The sequence below is a fragment of the Drosophila mauritiana genome, chromosome X (genome assembly GCF_004382145.1).
Source record: "Drosophila mauritiana strain mau12 chromosome X, ASM438214v1, whole genome shotgun sequence".
NCBI classification, from domain to species: domain Eukaryota; kingdom Metazoa; phylum Arthropoda; class Insecta; order Diptera; family Drosophilidae; genus Drosophila; species Drosophila mauritiana.
Window position 1 is genome coordinate 11,073,769 of NC_046672.1, and position 14,395 is coordinate 11,088,163.

The window sequence follows — 14,395 nt, forward strand, 5'->3', positions numbered from 1 at the left end:
ACTCGCATTGCGGCTGTTTAATTGTCATTTCGTGTGCAGCAACCGAAATGCCAAATAAACACAAATTTACGCAGGCGACCGATTGACGTGTACAGGAGTGTTTGTGAGTGAGATGAGCACAGTGGTTGATAGGGTCTTTAAATTATAATAAATTCATAATATATACATATATTTATTTAATTAGGGTATGTGTGTACTTGTCTTATTAATAATTTAAATACAAAGCATGGCTTAAAACTACAAAATTTAGATGTTGGAATTAAGAATGATCCTTGAAGCTCCAAAAAAATTCACTTATAACATTACTTGTTTTGTTATTTGAAACAGACAGAATGAACAACCAATATTTTTTATTTAAAACAAATGTTTTTAATAGATTTATGGTATTTAAATCGCGTAACTCCAATTGCGACTGTCGCTTTGCATTGCAAATGACAACCTTGAACCGCCAATTGCATTTTGGAGGCTGCCAATTCGATTTGAACCGTGACTGGTCTCGGCCAGAATTGCAATCGCCGCTGGAGCGTATCATTGTTAACTTGGCCAAATTATATCAGCGATGTGTTGGCCGTTTTGGCCCTTTTTGTGCCGCATGTTGTATGTGTGCTGAAATTGCTGCCTCAATTTCGCCGCTGGCCTATCGAAAATGAAATTTGCAAACGGTGCAAGCGAAAATGAAATGTTAGCTGAATTTTCCTTTTTTTTTCTTTTGGCAAATATCGAAAGAATAAATGACACACAAAATATGTGAAATTGTTGATTTTATTGTCCTTTGATTGGGCTTACTTTGAAAACAGTTTAATATTGATTTAAGATACATTTCAAATACATTTTATGAACAAAATGCTTATCTATACCCCTTTCTTTTGCAGTTTTCGCCTGAAATGCTCGACGAGAAAGCCGAGGAAAGCCAACAAATTACCCCCGATGACCACGTAGAAGGCCAACTGCAGATCCCCAATAGTTAGGACCCTCACAAGCTCGGATTCGGCATCGGCTTGCAGGATGCTCGACCTCATTTTGATGTCCACCCAGGACTTCTCGTCCTGGATCCATTTGACAATCAGTCCAGCATTCAGGAATCTCAAAAGCAAAGCATTTACAGCATCTTCCCAGGGCGAATCCCTCGGCATCACATACGAGATGGTATAGTACTTGGGACACTCGGGTACCACCCAAATCTTATTGAGCAGCGTGAACCGCGAGGATTCCAATATCAAGGAGGTATATCTGGAGACTCCAGCCTTGTTTCTAAATCTGGCCACCTCATCGATGACATCCGCACGTAGATCTCGATTCCAGGTGAGTTTATTATTGAGACTCGCGAATAATGGCGATGTTTCGCTGAAGAACAAATCATCCGCCATGGATGAGTATTTGTAGACCACCTTCAAGCCGCTTTCATCCAACTCCTGCATGGTATTTATATCCCTATAGTACAATGGATGTATATACACCGTGGCCAAGCTGGACTCGAAAATCGCGCCGAATATCACGCTCACCAGACACAGCGTTCCAATGAACATCCTTTCGGCATAGCTCGCTGGCAGGTGACTCAAGTTGAGTCGCACCCAAACCACCCAAGTATCCACCACAATGCCCAATGCCTGTCCCAAAATATGCTGATTGCCCAGACTCACTATCCTCAGCTTCAGATTAATCACCCGCAATGTTAGCCAAATGAGAGCACAAGCAAAGGCGGTCAGCACGAATCCCAGCCAAATATCATAGCCAACTGCAAATATGGGCAATATCGATTGCGGTATACGACTGGCTTTCGGCACATATATGCACAACTCATCGTCGTACACGGCCACAGTGAAGTCCATGTACTGCTGCACCAGGTAATCCTTGACGAAGAATCCCGTGAGGCAAATGTCCAGGCCATCGTTGATGATCGAACCGATGGCGCCATTGTAGCTCCCATTCGCATAGCGTTCTCTGTTGCGAAGTAAGTGGATTGCATATAATATCATTAGTATCAAATGAATTAAACTAATATTATATCCATTGATGCAGCATAATATGCTTGTGCAGAATGATATATCTTTGAATAATAGGTTTTTGCCAAAATCCTTTATTTGTGTTTTACGCCTAAAATAATCAGATTTTTGTACACAGCAATGGAAATTTTTGTCCAAATATGGAATGCCATACCTCGCTGAACTCGTCATAAAATTACCTTTCGAATGGCATTCACAGTTAAATATGTAATTTTTTGCCTATTTTTCGCAAAAAATGATGATGTTACCCCTTATGAAAAATGAAAAAATTTGAAAAAAAATTAATTTTTATAATTGAAAAAAATTGTGAAAGGAATAGTTTATTTGGATCATTAGCTGTATAAAACAGTAATTTTTTGAATGTGTGACCATTTTTGGCCAAGCTATAGCATATTGAATTCTTCGAAAAAATCATTATTATTCCAAAATGAATTCCCCATTTTTCAACAAAAAATAATGCTTTTTTAGTTCATAGCAATGAAGTTATTAATCCAAATACTGAATGCCATATCTCGCTAAAATGGTCATAAAATTGTCTTTAAAATGGCATTCACAGTTTAAAACGTAATTTTTTGCCAATTTTTCGCAAAAAATGATGATGTTACCCCTTATGAAAAATGAAAAAATTTGAAAAAATTAATTTTTGTAATTGAAAAAAATTGTGATAGGAATAGTTTATTTGGATCATTAGCTGTATAAAACAGTAATTTTTTTATTGTGTGAACATTTTTGGCCAAGTTATAGCAAATTAAATTCTTCGAAAAATCAAAATTTTGCCAAAATAAATCCCCAATTTTTCAACAAAAAATAATATTTTTTTTGTTCATAGCAATGAAGTAATTAATCCAAATACTGAATGCCATACCTCGTTGAACTCGTCATTAAATTTCCTATCGAATGGCATTCACAGTTAAAAATGTAAAATTTTGTCAGTTTTTCGCAAAAAATGATGATGTTACCCCTTACAAAAATTCAAAAAAATTGAAAAAAAATTAATTTTTAAAATTAACAAAATGGTGATATGAATCGTTTATTTGGATAATTAGCTGTGCAAAACAGTCATTCATTTGGATATGTGATCATTTTTGGCCAAGTTATAGCGAAATGAACTAAATGGTATTCCGAATTTTTCTACAAAAAATGAAAAATAAAAGATTGCTTACCCAAGTAATCTTTTTCCGGCTGCTGCAGTAGCATGGTGAAATTCAATCGCTCCTGAGCATTTGGGCACAGAAAGTCACGCCAGTGATCTGGTCAGCAGACCGGAATCCTTATCGAATTCCGGACGAGTGTAGACGGACCTAAACATCTGGATGCGCAGTGGATAGCAGCCATGTCGGGAAGAGCAGCTTATCCAGGGTCTCCGAGCCGTAATATGCACAATCGTCAAAGGCGAATCGCGACGCTTGAAGGGATCATAGATCCACACCATCTCTGGTCAGGAAAAGCGATTGTAGACTTGTGCTGCGTCCACAACTGTGACAGCTGCCCTCCAAACGGAGTTGTTCATCCGCGGACAGGTTTTGTCTTGATCTGCCAGGATGTAGAAGAAGGTATCAGCTTTCTGAATCGGTGCAGCCGCTCCACGATTGGTCAAAAGTTGATCCAAACTCATGACCAGGACTAGATTTCTTCGGCCAAACGGATCGTCCATCAATAGCGATTTCCTGATACTAACGATGCTCAGCGGAATTTCCGTTCGTTGCAGAACACCACTGGACTAGGGATTCTCCTCGTCCGAGATTCCTGAGCAAAGTTCCAATGTTCCCTTAAAAAATGAAAAAATTTGAAAAAAATTATTTTTATAATGAAAAAAATTGTTTGGACAAGGAATAGTTTATTTTGGATCATTAGCTGTATAAAACAGTAATTTTTTGAATGTGTGACCATTTTTGGGCCAAGCCTTATAGGCATATTGAATTCTTCGAAAAAATCATTATTATTCCAAAATGAATTCCCCAATTTTTCAACAAAAAATAATGCTTTTTAGCATGAAGATTTCAATACTAATGCCATACCTCGTTGAACTCGTCATTAAATTTCCTATCGAATGGCATTCACAGTTAAAAATGTAAAATTTTGTCAGTTTTTCGCAAAAAATGATGATGTTACCCCTTACAAAAATTCAAAAAAATTGAAAAAAAATTAATTTTTTAAAATTAACAAAATGGTGATATGAATCGTTTATTTGGATAATTAGCTGTGCAAAACAGTCATTCATTTGGATATGTGATCATTTTTGGCCAAGTTATAGCGAAATGAACTAAATGGTATTCCGAATTTTTCTACAAAAAAATGAAAAAATAAAAAGATTGCTTACCCAAAGTAATCTTTTTCCGGCTGCTGCAGTAGCATGGTGAAATTCAATCGCTCCCTGAGCATTTGGGCCACCAGAAAGTCCACGCCAGTGACTCTGGTCAGCAGACCGGAATCCTTATCGAATTCCGGACGAGTGTAGACGGACCTAAACATCTGGATGCGCAGTGGATAGCCAGCCATGTCGCGGAAGAGCAGCTTATCCAGGGTCTCCGAGCCGTAATATCGCACCAATCGTCCAAAGGCGGAATCGCGACGCTTGAAGGGATCATAGATCCACACACCATCTCTGGTCAGGAAAAAGCGATTGTAGACCTTGTGCTGCGTCCACAACTGTCGACAGCTGCCCTCCAAACGGAGTTGTTCATCCGCGGACAGGTCTTTGTCTTGATCTGCCAGGATGTAGAAGAAGGTATCAGCTTTCTGAATCGGTGCAGCCGCTCCACGATTGGTCAAAAGTTGATCCAAACTCATGACCAGGACTAGATTTCTTCGGCCAAACGGATCGTCCATCCAATAGCGATTCTCCTGATAGCTAACGATGCTCAGCGGAATTTCCGTTCGTTGCAGAAACCACTGGACATAGGGATTCTCCTCGTCCCGATGATCTGAACCCGCTTGCAGCCAAAGTTCCAGCTGTGCCAAATCCCTGGTGGGTTCCACCAGCAGTCCATCCAGCCGGGTCAAGTTCAGCGTTTTCATGTCCAGCATGGAAAGCAGGAAAAGCGATCCAAGCACCGCCATTCGTATGGGGTTTGTTAGCACAAATGACTGGAGAACTTGGCCAGTATCCAACCCAATCCAATTCAATCCACTCGAATCCTGTTCACAACTTACTCCGGCCAATTCCTGTTTTGACACCTGCAATTTTGTTTGTTTGCTCGCGCACAATTAGAGACTCGTTATGTCAGGTGTTTTGGGTTGTCCAGCTCCTAAGCAAACATAATTATTATACCCTGCAATTTGAGTGGTTGGCTACCAGGGGGTCCCTTCCCCGGAGTCACCATTTAGGGCGATTTAAGAACTCTATAGTAATATTAGCTATACTTTAACAACTCACTTAATTTAAGTTAAATTTTATATAAATGAGAGATAGTTGTGGGATATTTCACTGTAACTCTTCATTATTATTTTTTTATTTCGTATCGAAACACCTTTGTTCCCTCTATTCCCATTGTGCTTTTTCATTCATGGCCAAATCAAGTAGACTCACCTGAACGCGGAAATCAAAGAAGAAGCCGAGGGGAAACTCGATGACGATTTTTCCCCCAGCGAGATTTTCCGGTGGTCAAGCTAAGCGACGCGACAGTAGCACGGTGGTATTGAATGTCATTAAAAGTTGCATTTTTAAACAGCTTTTTATTTATTGATAATAATAATAATTGATAAATAATTCACTAGATAAATGCATGTTTATATTTTAGATTAACATTATAGACTAAATGATTTCATCAAATGGACCACTGTTCTGCTTTTTTCAGCTTCCACTAAAAAGTTGCGGGTTCAACTCGCCGTTTCCTTGTTCAGGACCCCAATCGGCCGTATATATATTGATATTCATGCAGTGGCACTTGTATATGGACACCGAGTGCCCGCTGTCCGATAACCGCTGGCTGGCGGAGCAACAAAGAGCATCAATAAACTTCGTCTTGTGTAGTTTTCAAAATGAAAAATAAATTGGAAAATTGAAAAAGCAATTCATCGCATTAGGAACGTGCAGTGAATGGAGGTGGCTGCTGTTGTGATACCACTCGCCCCTCGAAGCGTCGCCGATGCCCATTGACAATGCCGAAGCTTTTTATCGTCTTTGTGCCAGGTGCGTCCACCAGACAATGGACGAGAGGGCGGTGGGGCGCATCCTTGACCAGGACCTCCTCAGTGCTGTTCGCCAGCTGCTAGTTTCGTGGGAATATCTCTGATGTGTGAAAGGAAGTCTGGAAAAAGGATTCAGATATTAGGTACTTTTTCACCAAGCAGCTGAAAAGAAGGCAGCAATTTTGTAACTATTTGTAAAGCTATTTGATGTGTGAGTGCATGATGAAGATACTTTCCATCAGATACCTTCCTTTAAATATTTCCTATAGATACTTTCCATCAGATACGTTCCTTCAGATGCTTTCCTTCAGGTACTTTCCTTTAGATACTTTCCTTCAGATACTTTTCTACAGATACTTTCCTTCAGATACTTTCCTTCAGATACTTTCCTACAGATACTTTCCTTTAAATACTTTCCCACAGATACCTTCCTTCAGATACTCACCTTTAGATACTTTCCTTCAGATACTTTCTTACAGATACTTTCCTTCAGATACTTTCCGTCAGATACTTTCCTACAGAAACTTTCCTTCAGATACTTTCCTTCAGATACGTTCCTTCAGATACTTTCCTTCAGATACTTTCCTTCAGATACTTTCCTACAGAAACTTTCCTTCAGATACTTTCAAATACTTTCATTCAGATACGTTCCTTCAGATACTTTCCTTCAGATACGTTCCTTCAGATACGTTCCTTCAGATACTTTCCTTTAGATACTTTCCTTCAGATACTTTCAAATACTTTCCTTAGATACGTTCCTTCAGATACTTTCTTACAGATACTTTCCTTCAGATACTTTCCTCCAGATACTTTCCTTCAGATACTTTCCTTTAGATACTTTCTTCAGATACTTTCCTTCAGATACGTTCCTTCAAATACTTTTGATATTTTCCAGCAGATACTTTCTTCAGATACTTTCCTCCAGATACTTTTCCTCAGATACTTTCCTTTAGATACGTTCCTTCAGATACGTTCGTTAAGATACTTTCCTTCAGATACTTTCTTCCAGATACTTTCTTCAGATACTTTCCTCCAGATACTTTCCTTCAGATACGTTCCTTCAGATACTTTCCTTCATATACTTTCAAATACTTTCCTTCAGATACGTTCCTTCAGATACTTTCCTTCAGATACTTCCTTTAGATCCTTTTTTCAGATACTTTCCTTTAGATACTTTCCTTCAGATACTTTTCTACAGATACTTTCCTTCAGATACTTTCCTTTAGATACTTTCCTTTAGATACTTTTCTACAGATACTTTCCTTCAGATACTTTCCTTCAGATACTTTCCCTCAGATACTTTCCTACAGATACTTTCCTTTAAATACTTTCCCACAGATACCTTCCTTCAGATACTTACCTTTAGATACTTCCCTTCAGATACTTTCTTACAGATACTTTCCTTCAGATACTTTCCGTCAGATACTTTCCTACAGAAACTTTCCTTCAGGTACTTTCCTTCAGATACGTTCCTTCAGATACTTTCCTTCAGTTACTTTCCTTCAGATACTTTCCTTCAGATACGTTCCTTCAGATACTTTCCTCTAGATACAAATACTTTCATTCAGATACGTTCCTTCAGATACTTTACTTCAGATACGTTCCTTCAGATAATTTCCTTTAGATACTTTCCTTCAGATACTTTCAAATACTTTCCTTCAGATACGTTCCTTCAGATACTTTCCTTCAGATACGTTCCTTCAGATACGTTCTTACAGATACTTTCCTTCAGATACTTTCCTTTAGATACTTTCTTCAGATACTTTCCTTCAGATACGTTCCTTCAAATACTTTTGATATTTTCCAGCAGATACTTTCTTCAGATACTTTCCTCCAGATACTTTTCCTCAGATACTTTTCCTCAGATACTTTCCTTTAGATACGTTCGTTAAGATACTTTCCTTCAGATACTTTCTTCAGATACTTTCCTCCAGATACTTTCCTTCAGATACGTTCCATCAGATACTTTCCTTCATATACTTTCAAATACTTTCCTTCAGATACGTTCCTTCAGATACGTTCCTTCAGATACTTTCCTTCAGATACTTTCTTCAGATACTTTCCTTTAGATACGTTCCTTCATATACTTTCCTTTAGATACTTTCCTTTAGATACTTTCCTTCAGTTACTTCCGTTAGATACCTTCCTTCAGATACGTTCCTTCAGATACGTTCCTTCAGATACGTTCTTACAGATACTTTCCTTCAGATACTTTCCTTTAGATACTTTCTTCAGATACTTTCCTTCAGATACGTTCCTTCAAATACTTTTGATATTTTCCAGCAGATACTTTCTTCAGATACTTTCCTCCAGATACTTTTCCTCAGATACTTTTCCTCAGATACTTTCCTTTAGATACGTTCGTTAAGATACTTTCCTTCAGATACTTTCCTCCAGATACTTTCCTTCAGATACGTTCCATCAGATACTTTCCTTCATATACTTTCAAATACTTTCCTTCAGATACGTTCCTTCAGATACGTTCCTTCAGATACTTTCCTTCAGATACTTTCTTCAGATACTTTCCTTTAGATACTTTCCTTTAGATACTTTCCTTCAGTTACTTCCGTTAGATACCTTCCTTCAGATACTTTCCTTCAGATACTTCCTTTAGATACTTTTTTCAGATACTTTCCTTTAGATACGTTCCTTCATATACTTTCCTTTAGATACGTTCCTTCATATATGGTACTTGCCTTCAGATACGTTCCTTCAGATACGTTCCTTCAAATGCATTCCTTCAGGTACTTTCCTTCAGATACATTCCTTTAGATTCTTTCCATTCTATACATTCCTTCAGATACTTTCCTTTAGATACTTTCCTTTTGATACTTTCCTTCAGATACTTTCCTTCAAATACTTTCCTTCAGATACTTTCCTTTAGATACTTTCAAATACTTTCCTTCAGATACTTTCCTTCAAATGCATTCCTTCAAATACTTTCCTTTAGATACTTTCCTTCAGATACTTTCCTACAGAAAACGAGATATACTGATCTGTTTTGCAGCGCCATCTACTTCTAGTAATACCATAAGCTGCAGTTACCCATTTTCTCCATAGCATCTGAATGGCCTTCATCACTCCCGGTTTCCTTTTCATTTCTGAAATTCTTCGACTGCATTCAACACAAACGAGCTGAGCTTTTATGGCCGAGCGATAAAATCAAATTGAAGTTCTTTTCCGGCACTTCACAAGAGGGCGTGAAAGAGAGAGCGTTGTGCGGCAAGAATGAGATGGGTGAAGTGGGTGCAAAGTTTCACCCATTTAGTATTATTACAAACAGTGGTGGACAGCGCATTAGTAACTCTACCCTAATATTATAAATATATATACTATATATATACACCAAATAGATGCTTTCAAAGTTAGTTGTAACTCCTTTGCTATCATTATATCTTCTTTAGGTACCAAAATTAATGTTGTACCACAGTCAGGTACACGAGGTACCTTTCCCTGCACTGATGACGTTGAATCGCTGAATTGTGTGCACTTGAGTGAGCGAATAAGAGTGAGACGTGCGTAGGTAAGAAGCAGCAGCAGAGAGTTGGAAAATCCAGGGAAATGGGGGGTAGTGGGGGTTAAATCCGAGGAAAACTGCAGCGATGAAATCATTTGTAACCTGGCACGTGAAAATGAAATTTTTGAGCGAGCATCAGCTTGAAATTCGATTGGCCATTGTGGCGAAATGCGTTTTATACTCTCGTCTTTACATTCCTATTATTTGCTCCTGCATTAATTCTTAATGTTGTACTATTAAAAAATATTTGTGAACAGTAGTAACGACTAACAGATACCCAACTAGTTGAAAAGATATGAAGTGAAATAGAATAACTTTTTGGGTTAAAAAACAAACCGAAGTATCTATAATTATGCTTTTCATTACGCAGACATCAAGATATGTATTATGAAAAATGACTTTTAAGATATATGTAGTATTCAAAATTGTATTGTATATATATGTATATAGATAGTTATATACCCTTGGCAAGCATTTAGTTAAGCTTCCAAGTGACTGTGCAGTTCGCAGTTCTTAAATGAAAACACCAACCAGAAAGTGGGTTGCTATTTGCAGTAGTAGCCCCACTAAATTTAGCCACAATCTCTTACAGAAACCTGCTCTTAAGGCCATTACTTCCATTGCATTTGCTGCTTTTGGCAACGCAAATTGTTCGCAAGCCAAAAAAAAAAGAAGAAAATAAAAGAATGGAAAGGGGGAAAACGTGAAACGGGGAAAGCGAAGTGCAATCATGTCGGATCAAATGAACTGAACTTAACCAAGTCGAAATGGGTGCATTGCATTGGCCCAATTCCGATGGGATTACCTTCGGCCAGGCGAAGGAATCCCCAAGACTGCCGAAGCGTTAAATGCAGAATAAGTGCATCCAAAGAATGGGAAATTCATGTAAAGTGAAATTAACAAGTTTTCCGGGACACATCCTTGACTCTATAGGATATATTATATATGTATATTCAAACAAATAAAAAAGCATTCGTTTTCAATATGATTCTTAATTTTATTTAAAAATTTAATAATATGCTTAGACTAGATACTAGATATAGTCAACAAGAAAAAAAAGTGGTATGGCTAATGCTGGACTAGTCAGGGATCCGTTCCTACAGGACATGTAACTAAACTACGATATCACTGCTCCATTTCCAGGCCGAAGGTGGCCCGCATCCGCTCGAGGGTGGCGGCGGGGAATCCCCGCTCGAGCAGCTGCCTCTCCGCCTGGGCAATCACATCCCGCATCGTGTCCAACATGACGGCGCTCTTCTTCAGCTGCCCGCTGACGAATTTGTGCCGGAAGCGCAGCTTGGCCTTCTTGATCTTGTTGTTGTAGCGGGATTTGCGGCACGACTCGGCTCTCTGGCGCTGGGCATCCTTGACATCCGAACCAGAACCGGAACCTGATCCGGAACCCGATCCGCGGCAATCCATGGCCAGCTCCGTTTTCAGCGGCGGCGGTGCACGGCGCTCCACAACAATGGGATTCTCGAGGAGCATCTGGTCCACGTAGCGTTGCTCCTCGTCGGCGTAGTGCATCTTAAGATGATGCAGCTGCTGGGACACCAGCTCTTCGATCTGCTCCGGCTTCGATGATGTTGACGATGCTGTTGATAGTGCAGGTGAGCTGCTTCCGTGATACGGTGCGTATACGTGACCCATGGCCGCGTAGCTCAGGGTGGGCAAATAAAGATGACTCCGTTCCATGGCGATTTATTCGGTGTGTGACGTGGTCTGGTGACTGCTCTCGTCGAGATTTCGTGTGCTAATGCTGCCATAGGCGACATGTCAGCCCCGTTTTATACCATTTCCGCAGGTAGCTTGCCATTGGACGCTGGATGGGTTATTCGCGGGTTCTACTACCTTCATGAATGGCGGTCACTGGGATTTATGATCTTGTTTTCGTCAATCTCGCCGCCTGGCTGGACACCGCCTACCTGCATCCGGATTGGCCGACGAATCGCAGATATGTAAACAAAGGGATTAGGGTAGCAGACGTACTAAGTCTACCTGATAATTGGTCGAATTTAAAAACAAAAGGATCAGGTGCTAACCAATATATGTGGGTTTATTCTGTGGCTACCTACATACATATATCGGTATGCAAATACACCCCATAATATAAAAGATATTTCAAAGCCAAGAGATACGATTCATACGATTTAACTGATAAGGGCGTCATTAAGTCCACAATAATCCCAAGGTCAAGCTGGGCTGCTCGTTTGCCGATTCGCGCCTTATCTAGCCGAAATGAGTCAACAAATGTTGGGCATGGTGGAAAATCAACCTGCTTGGGCAAACACGAGTATGTCAAGCGGGGGGATCAGGCGGCGTTATGCGATAAGAGGCACCAATATCGATTGCCATTGCTACCTGCTAAAGTTGCTATTTGTCCACGCCGGATCAACCCATCTGGAAGTGGGTTTCCCGCATCAGGTAGCCATTTCAAGGAGCCACTTTCGACGTGGTGGCAAACAAGTTGCGGCTTGTTGTAGTGGGATTAACCCGTGGAACCCACCGCATTTAGTCTATTAATTAATTTAACAGCCCTCGAAATGAGGAGGGGTTCAGCGACCTGCAGAGCAGGCCTCAAAGGGTTAAACCAGAAATCTCTTTGGCTGAGAATAATATCCCATCCCAATAACCCATCCATAAATAGTTGCTATCTCTAGCTGATGTAATGTAATATTTGATATGTATTAAACTAGCCAATAAGCAAGCAACTTATGCTAATTAAATAATCAGTTAATTGTTGAACAAAGGGCAGTACAAAAATACCCAAAATATAGTTTCCACTTGCTCCACTTTCATGGATTTCAATTTACAACGCCGCACATGTGTGCCCACTCGAATTACATAACTGGCATAAATAACTCCGCTGGGTAATTGGCAAAACAATTGAGTATTTTTAGTGACCGAAAGCAGTTTTAATTCGAAATCCCCCATTTTAGCCAGATGGGGGCAAGCTGTCAGCGGCAGACGGGCAATAATTTTTCCATTTTTCGCATTTTCCATTTTCCATTGCGGCATTAAACATTTGCCATGTGAACAATAAAATCGACAGCGCCGCGTTTGGTTGGCAAATGAGAAAATATGCAGACAAGTATAATTAAAAAACCATTTATAATCATTTTCGACCAAATCCCAATTGGCCACCCAAACGAAAGCAAAGCCAAGCTCCGCAGGAGCACTTGAAGCCTGACAGTTTTCCAGCTCCGGAATCAGTTGGGAATGCCGATGCACGGAATACTCTAGCTGAATTGAATGACTCAAGGAAATATATACGCTTGTTTCTATATACTACAACATATCTAAGAAACTGCCTTTAGTTGAACTAACTAGGGCTTTCATTTTCGGACATTAAAAATGCATTATACCCGTAGAGAGAGTACTGAAAATCGAGGAGCAAGGCGACAATAAATAGACGCACATGAAGGAGTCTCCGCCACATCCCCGAAAGCGACATTGAGTTTGAATTATGTCAGCGCAGCAATAAATTGTCCAAGGCATTAAATTAAAATATATGTATGTATAGTAGATATCGTTTAAAGGAAAGCTGTGAAATCATTAGAAGGACGTACTTAAATTGCTTATTTCACTGCAGAAATTGTCACAATTCACATATTGTGATGGCTACAATATAACAAATGAATATGTTTGAACTAATATTCAAAACTTCGCTGGCTTTAAATGTAAATACACCGACATATGTAGGAAATTCAATTTATTAAATGCATTTAATGTTCTTAAACTAAAATCGTTATTTATTTCATTAAACTACAATTAGTTTCTCATAATTTCTACTTTTTCTATGCATTCTAATACAAAAAATTTCTGCTTGCATGGTATTGCGGATATCTTTCATTTCTACATTTTGTTAACAAATCGGTACGCATTTTCTAACGTTGCCTTGTCGTTTACATAATCGTTTTATTGCAGCATCTTTTCAGATGTTTAGCATGCAATTAAACATATTTGTGGCTTGTATTTAAATGTATTTACATACTATGAAGAAACCAGGCGAAATCTAAAATGGAACCTACTGAACTATGTATTATAAGAATTATTTGTGTCAAATAAAGATGCCAATGATGCGTCCACATGGAATCTAACCGGAGCAGCCGCGACAACCGCAGTGGACACACTCGACGATGCGACCCTCCTCCAGTTTGCATTTGGGCACCCGGCATATGCAGTTCGTGCCGAAATTGGTGTCCCTCGTTTGAATGCAACGCAGACAGCAGAGGTTCTCGTATCCGGACTTCTTCCACTTGGCAATCAGATTGCCATCGGCGATCTTCTCCTTCAGACAGTAGTCGTACAATTCCCGGCTGATGGCTTTCCGACGATAGAATAGATCGTAGATGTAGCGTGTCTTCTGGTGGTGGATCTTAAAGATGGGCCAAAGGGATTCCGTGATGCGTTTGCCCTCGTGCGGTTCCGTTTCGGCTGTTTAAGAAGGATAATAGTATACGTATAGGATTATAGCAGTTTTCATTTTCGGAGAAGCCGCCGCCACGCTTGTCTTACCTTCGCGCATTTTTTGCTCCAGTTCTTCGAGAGTTGGTTCGATCAGCTCCCAACCGTCCGGCGGTGGTTTGCGACTGCGTCGAACCTTGGGCATCTTAAATGTTCAATTTAATAACTGTAGAACTGTTTAATTTCTTTAAAAAATGCTTGATTTCGCTTGAAAAAAAAATGAACATTTAACAAACAGCTGGCTACTAGCGATGACACTTTTCCACAGCATCAAACG

The 14,395-nt window shown here is 39.6% G+C and overlaps 3 protein-coding genes across 3 annotated transcripts; all 3 read right to left on the reverse strand.

Moving 5' to 3' along the window:
• Positions 1-851: 851 nt before the first annotated feature.
• LOC117148005 lies at positions 852-5,100 on the reverse strand. The gene is made up of 2 exons (XM_033315164.1): positions 4,324-5,100; positions 852-1,941 (listed from the first exon to the last, which is right to left on the reverse strand). The coding sequence occupies exons 1-2, from the start codon at positions 5,061-5,063 to the stop codon at positions 852-854; spliced, it is 1,830 nt and encodes a 609-aa protein (XP_033171055.1). The 5' UTR covers positions 5,064-5,100.
• Positions 5,101-10,654: 5,554 nt separating this feature from the next.
• On the reverse strand, positions 10,655-11,362 carry LOC117147472 (protein sisterless A). The gene has a single exon (XM_033314365.1). The coding sequence runs from the start codon at positions 11,344-11,346 to the stop codon at positions 10,777-10,779; it is 570 nt and encodes a 189-aa protein (XP_033170256.1). The 5' UTR covers positions 11,347-11,362; the 3' UTR covers positions 10,655-10,776.
• A 2,331-nt stretch (positions 11,363-13,693) lies between these two features.
• On the reverse strand, positions 13,694-14,371 carry LOC117147360 (protein BUD31 homolog). Its single transcript, XM_033314224.1, has 2 exons — positions 14,170-14,371; positions 13,694-14,088 (listed from the first exon to the last, which is right to left on the reverse strand). Exons 1-2 carry the CDS (start codon positions 14,261-14,263, stop codon positions 13,748-13,750), a joined length of 435 nt encoding a protein of 144 aa, XP_033170115.1. The 5' UTR covers positions 14,264-14,371; the 3' UTR covers positions 13,694-13,747.
• Positions 14,372-14,395: the final 24 nt, after the last annotated feature.